Source organism: Triticum dicoccoides, chromosome 7B, assembly GCF_002162155.2.
Source record: "Triticum dicoccoides isolate Atlit2015 ecotype Zavitan chromosome 7B, WEW_v2.0, whole genome shotgun sequence".
NCBI lineage: Eukaryota > Viridiplantae > Streptophyta > Magnoliopsida > Poales > Poaceae > Triticum > Triticum dicoccoides.
This window is the reverse complement of record NC_041393.1, coordinates 623,974,129-623,981,266: the sequence shown is the minus strand read 5'-3', so window position 1 is coordinate 623,981,266 and position 7,138 is coordinate 623,974,129. Positions and strand designations below refer to the sequence as shown.

At 41.5% G+C, this 7,138-nt stretch overlaps 1 protein-coding gene across 1 annotated transcript; it reads right to left on the bottom strand.

Annotated features, from left to right (window-relative positions):
• Positions 1-777: 777 nt before the first annotated feature.
• Positions 778-1,525, bottom strand: LOC119337030 (putative germin-like protein 2-2). The gene is made up of 2 exons (XM_037609131.1): positions 1,405-1,525; positions 778-1,313 (listed from the first exon to the last, which is right to left on the bottom strand). Exons 1-2 carry the CDS (start codon positions 1,523-1,525, stop codon positions 778-780), a joined length of 657 nt encoding a protein of 218 aa, XP_037465028.1.
• Positions 1,526-7,138: the final 5,613 nt, after the last annotated feature.

Here is a 7,138-nt window from a genome sequence, read left to right as displayed (position 1 = left end):
CACAATAAAAATCATATCGAAGTATTTAGTGCCATAAGAAATCATAATTGTACTTACTCCGTTGCATAATATAGTGTGATTTGGTTTTATGAAAATTCAAGTTTCACAAAGTTTGACCAACATATACAATGATATTGTAGATGTTGACATTTTTTTCTACAAACTTAGGTCAAAGTTTACAAAGTTAGATTTCACAAAAAATCAAATATGCAATATATTTCGGAACAAACAGATTACTTATTATTATGCTTGACATTTATGGAACCAAAAAAGAGTTTACAAAATTATTGTGCTTTCTGATCCTCTATTTGAGCTTGCATTAAATATCCATGTTTTAAAATTCTGCATACCAAGCAGGCCTTAATAGGTTTGCTTTATTCTTATATTTAATTTAGCATTGGCAATATAATATCAAAAACATTATTTTCCCAACAGTTTCATAACAATAAAGGCGGTGCCCTTGCATTTGCGAGGACCACTGTGCAAGTTAAGCATCAAAAGAACAATTTACCATTGAAACAAACAATAAGCATATCTCCCACAACACATCAATATTACACAAGATAGTACAATTTACCAATGGAAAAAAAGTCAATAGGGGTGTTCCACAACACATCAACATTAAATAAGAAAAAAAACATACATCCATGAGGACACAATATCCTCGACTTACAATGCTATAAATAGAATGCAATAATTGCAAATTTGAATATTCTAAACACAAAATAGTACCAATCGACTCGACAAACAAACAAACGTACTCATGGCAACACATACTTAGAACTGTGCTTGGATCCAATCCACCGTGCTCTTCTCCACCTGGAAGGCCTTGGTAGTAATACCAGCTGGGATGGAAGGCTCCGCTCCAAACACCGCGTTGGCTACCGTGATCACTCCAGGGTTCTGGCTGCTCAACGCTGCAAGAACCACTGCATGGGTCGTGCCATTATTGTACTGGTAATGGACGAGGCCCTTCGGGAACACAAACACATCTCCCTTGTTGAGAACCTTCTCAAAGTGTTTGTTATCGGGGTTTGATGTCACGAACCCGACATGTAGACAGCCCTCTAGCACGGTCAGAATCTCGGTGGAACGCGGGTGGGTGTGGGGAGGGTTGAGGCCAAACGGCGCGTAGTCGATGCGAACAAGGGAGACACCCATGGTGTTCAGTCCGCCGATGTGTGCGACATTGACGGCGGTCACCGCGGAGCCCTGCTTGTTCGTCGTGTTGCCGGTCACGTGGAGGCCAGAGAAGTAGAAGTCCTCGGACGTGACTTCTTTCGCGTCCTTGCAAGCCAGTCCGTTGACACGCACTGTGTAGGTGGAAACATTCGTGTTAGATAAACTGAGATAGGCGATTGCTTAGCTACAATTCTATGGAGTATATCAGCAGAGGGCATGCACCTGGAGACATTTTGTCAGCGACGCAGAAGTCCTGGAGAAGGCTGGGGTCGGAGGCGGTGGCGCCATGCGAGCACGCGAGGGCCAGGAGAGCCCCTGCAAGGAGCAACACTCGAATGGCCATGTCTCTTTGCTTTCTCCTCGCTAGAGTAAATTAGCAAGCAGTCGATCTTTGGAATTGGTTGCTATGCTGCTTGGATTGTGCGATGTTTAAGGAGTGAAGAAGGCTAGTATTTATAGGGAGATCTTGCTGTACATATGGTCGAGTGTAGGAACAAGTCTCTGTGACGTGGGCAGCCTGCAGAGCGCGTGTATATAACTGGACAGCCTGCTACGCATATGTATGTATAGTATGCATGGGACGGCAGGATCAAATTAATACTAGCATGCATGATTACATATTTACATCACATCAGTCAATGGTTGAACAAGTCGACTGTACATATCCACATCGATCGACCAAGAATGCAAGAGAGCATGCGATCCCTCCACATGGATCTCATCAGTACAGCTGTAGGCCCGCGCTTAACATCGTAACAAATGCCCGTGTCTTGCAACTGAAAAAAAAAACTTCATATTGCCACCGTGGTGGTACAAGACTTAAGAATCAGGCTGTGGAGATGTGCTAGAGATAAAAAGAACTTTGGGACATATCCGAGAATAAGATGAGGACTTCTAAAATGCCATTCAGAAACTAAAAATGTTACGGCATTATCACGGTCTAATTTCCAAAAAGAATTCACCTTATAGTCATTTTTGGTGTAAGGTTGCATCTACCATTATGACTGTGTAAAAGAGAGTGCACGCACAACATACACGTGAAGACCTTAAGTTGAATTCGTACTCAACCTGCAAAGACCATACAAATATCGTCCATGTACTGCTTATATCCTATACTAATCAACTTTCAGTTGGTAGGACATCACACAGATCAATTCAGCTGACACTCAATGCCTTCTTTAATTATGCCACCCATATAAATATTCTATCCAGCCCACAATCCTTCCCTTCAATTATCCCACCTGTTTAAATATCATATGCCCACACAATCTTTGTTTCGCCCCAAACATGAGGCGCTCTCCTCTATTTTTACTGTGTGTTTGCCAATTCCCTGGGCGTTTGTATATTAATCGGTGGCAACCACAATAGTGAGGTGGGAGTATTTAATGTCAAAAATGTTATTTGAGTTTTTTTTTAAACATCAGTACAGACATCAACGCTCATATACACGCGCATAAACTCATCCCTATGAACGCACACACCCTACCCCTAGGAGCACCTCCAAAAGACCGAGCCGTCATATCATCTTGAGATTTACGAAGTCACCGTAGGCGCCTCGTCGTCGACGTGAACGTCTCCTCCCACTGAATGCGCATCGCCGGAAATCTTGAAATAAATCCAGGAATAAATGCGAGCACCAAGATTTGAACCCTGGTGGGCTGGGGATACCATAGTCCCTCTAACCATCCAACCACAGGTTGGTTCGCAAATGCTATCTGAGTTAGTAGGTGCGGCCGATGGGAGAGGTTCTGATTTTGATTCCCATAGCGTCAATTTTATTTCCTCGGCTCTCAAAAGCCCACTTGCGTGACTGGCAGCCCATCAGTGTAGTCCCTGCTGGGCAAAGCAACATGGCGCAGGGCATTTCCTAAACGGCGCCTTAAGCGCCCCTTAAAGGCTAACCCGTACAGGGCGCACCCCCCCTCTCCCCGCTGGGCCGGCCCATTTCCTTTACTTTTTTCTGTCAGCAAAAAGTTCGCTAGAGAGGTGGGATTCGAACAAAGGACTTCCTTTGTTTAGCGTGAATGCAGCAACAAACCAGCCACCCACATCTAGTGTGACTGGTTCCATCGTTTTTTTCTATTGTCTTCTTTCCTCTTTCTTCTTTTCTTCTGTATTCGTCTTTTCTTTTTTTTTCTTTTTTCTCTGTACCTTTTCTCAAAAAATGCATGAACTTGTTTTCTATAATATCCGTTGAACATTTTGCGATATCCGTTGACATTTTCTTAAAATAAGCTGAATATTTTAAATAATACAGATGAACTTATTTTAATATATGATGAACACTTTTTTAAAAAAATAGGAATATATGCGATGAAGGATTTTTGGACACGTACTGAACATTTGTGAAAATACGTTGAACAATTTGCGAATACACATTGAACATTGTGTAATATATACTGAACAAAATCAAGAAACATAGTGAACAATTGTATACTCATTGAACCAAAACCAAAATAGAAAAAAAAATATCCTGAACATTTTTTATATCCATTGAACATTTTAAATAATACACGATGAACATTTTTGAAACAACATGAATATATGTGTTGAACAATTTACGCATTCAACATTTAGTAAAAACATTGAAAAATTTCATAATATACGATGAACATTTTTATAATACACGATGAACATTTTTATATGCAAAGGTGAACAATTTTATAATATACAATGGACATTTTTCTTAATATATTGAAATTTTATGTAATACACGGTGAATATAAATTTACCAAATTGAGAAATAGTTCATCAATTGTGAAAAAAAATCAAGAATTAAAATAAAACCGTCGAACCAGGAAGAAGAAAAACGACAAAAGAAAAAAGAAAAGTGAAAAGAAGTAAAGAAGTAAACGATGTTAGAATTTTCGTGTGAGAACTGGTGGCCGGTTGGTTTGTGCGTGCTAATTCAAACCTGAGGTCGCCTGTTTGAGTGCAACCAGATCCGCTTTTTTTTTCGTTTTGGAAAACAGGAAATAAATAGATGGGCTGGCCCACGCCAGGGAGCGCGTGAGCGCCGGTTTCTTCGGCGCCGAGTAACGCGCCAGTTAGGAGCTCCCTGGCACAGTGCGGGATGGCAATTTACAAAACTTCGGCATGCGTGCGGCGACTTACGAAACGTACGAAGAATCGTGGCTACGGTGATGTACGATTTTGTTGAGTCCTTTATTACATGCAAATGAAATGGCTTCATTGGGCTTATCTGAGGTAGCAAAGCAATGGGCTGGTTAGGTCAAAGACAGGCAACCCATACTATTGTTGGTTCATGCTGATACAGTTTAATACCACCTCGAAAGAAACTCTCATTCGTGGACCAACAAATTTAATTATCCATAGAAAAAATCAAATTAATAATATGAGTGAATGGATAAAAAATCAGAAAAGCACACCTTACTTTATTAGTAGGCATAGATATAGTTATGAAAATAGGAAGGAGCTATACCGAATTCATTAAGAGGGAAAACAAAAATACATAATAGCCCGATGTATCAGGAAAACAAGGCCAAAACTACATAGAGAAAAAAAACACAACAATGCCTACATTGGCCAACTCAAAACTTGACCGCCAAGATTTCACCTACAACTTCAAAAATAGGAGGGCGCCATAATGCCATCGTCGCCGGTATCTATTAACCCCCATCAAAACAAGACCTTCGCCTAGAGCACCCCCTCCCCCACCCTACACGAGACCAGGAAGGGGCCGAACTACAACAAACAGAGAGCGGACCAGAGCCGCACTGCATTGGCAGTAGCATACCATGACTACCGGCACTAGTAGAAAGGGGGTATTGGTCCAGGCCGGGTCAGCCCATTAGTCCCGGCTCAATCCAGAACCGGGACCAATGGGGGCATTGGACCCGGTTCGTGAGCCCCGGGGGCCGGCCGGGCCACATGGGCCATTGGTCCCGGTTCGTCTGGACCTTTTGGTCTCGGTTGGTCGGACGAACCGGTACCAATGTGCCTTGCTCCTGTGCCACCACCATTGGTCCCGGTTGGTGCCACGAACCGGGACCAAAGGTTTCCCTTTAGTCCCGGTTCATACCACCAACCGGGACTAAAGTGTTGGTCCTCGTTGCGGCCAGAGTTTAGTCCCACCTCGCCAACCGAAGGGGGCTCACACCGGTTTATAAGCCCCTCCCTCTCTGCCTTATTGAGCTCCTCTCGAAATGAAAATAGATGCCATTATACAGGAAATTTGACCTAAATTCATACTGAATTTCTCTGAAGTTAGTAAAAATTTATTATGAATTTAGGTTGAATTTTCTCTATAAGCGCATCTATTCTCATTTCTGGATAGTTTTTTATATAATTTTTTTTTCTTTTCTGCTATATTTATTTTTTTCTATTTTTTTCTGAGTTGTAATAAGTCATTAAAAATAAAAAAGATTTTAGTAAAGTTAATCACAACTATTTTTTCTTCTATTTATTTCTGAGTAGTTTTTTATATAGTTTTTTTTCTTTTCTGCTATATTTATTTTTTCTATTTATTTCTGTGTGGTAATAAGTCATTAAAAATAAAAAAGAGGCGCAATGCTAGTTAATTCGCTTCAAGCCTTTCGGAATAGTGTAAACTGCACTGCACATAGCTCCATGCAGTCTACCCTATTCCTCAAGGCTTGAAGCGAACCAACGTGCAGGTGAGCATTGAGCCTCTTCTTCATCATCTCTGCACTCAGGGCTTATAAACAGCTGCGAATGCCTCTCGCTTGGCGAGGTGGGACTAAAAAAACCCACTAGTGAAACGACCGTAGATAAGTACCGGTTGGTGGCTACAAACGGGACAAATGCCCCTCTTTAGTCTTATGGTTCGGCCCTCGTGATACCATGCCAACTTTCAACTTTTAACTTTTTCAGAGTTCATTTGAAATGCTTTAATGCAGAAAACAAAAGAAAATAAATAATGCAGAAAACAAAACAAAAAAACTGGAAATAAAATAAAATAAATAAAGCAAAAAGAAAACAAAAAAAGTGTATTCAAATTTAAAAACTAATGGCACTAACAAAAAGTTTATAATTTTTCCAAAAACTAAAAGCAAAAAGAATTTAAAAATAAAGCAAAAAAATAAAAGAAAATAAATAATGCAGAAAACAAAACAAAAAATCTGGGAAAAAAATAAAAATAGCAACAATAAGTATTTTGTTGTAAGTAGAAACAAAATAAAATAAATAAAGCACGAAACAAAACAAAAAAACAAAAAAAGTGTTTTCAAATTTGAGAACTAATGCACTAACAGAAAGTTTAAAATTGTTCTAAAAATAAAAGCAAAAAGAATTAAAAAATAAAGCAAAAAAAGAAAATAAAATAAATAATGTAGAAAACAAAACAAAAAATCTGGGAAAAAATTAAAAATAGCAACAATAAGTAAAGAGAAAAAAAGTGCCTCCTACTGGGCCCCCACGGCCTGAATACGACTAGAAACCCACCATGGGCTAGGATTCAGGCCCGCAGGTGGTCCATTAGGCCCATCAGGCAACGCGGTAGTAAGTAGGCCCGTAAGCCTGCAGTGGAGAGGAGCTCGAGAGGGGTGCGGCAGTGGGGCTTATAAACCACTGTGCGCCCCTCTCAGCTAGCGAGGTGGGACTAAACTTTTGTGCCGCACCGTGCCAGCACACGACCATTGGTCCCGGTTCGTGGCTCCAATCGGGACCAATGCCTACCCTTTAGTCCCGGTTGGTGGCACCAACCGGGACCAAATCCCTCTGCTTCCCGCCCTTTGGGCTGCTGAAAAGTGACCTTTGGTCCCGGTTGGTGGTACCAACCGAGACTAAAGGGGGTCATTGATCCCGGTTGGTGCCACCAACCGGGACTAAAGGCTTTGCTATATAAGGAAAATTTCAGAACCGCATCCCCACTTCGATCTCTTCTCCTCCTCTCGATCTCCCGATGCCGTCGCCTGCCGCCACCTCGCCGTCGCCGCCCCGCCCCGACACCGTCGCCGACCCGCCCCGCCCCGAC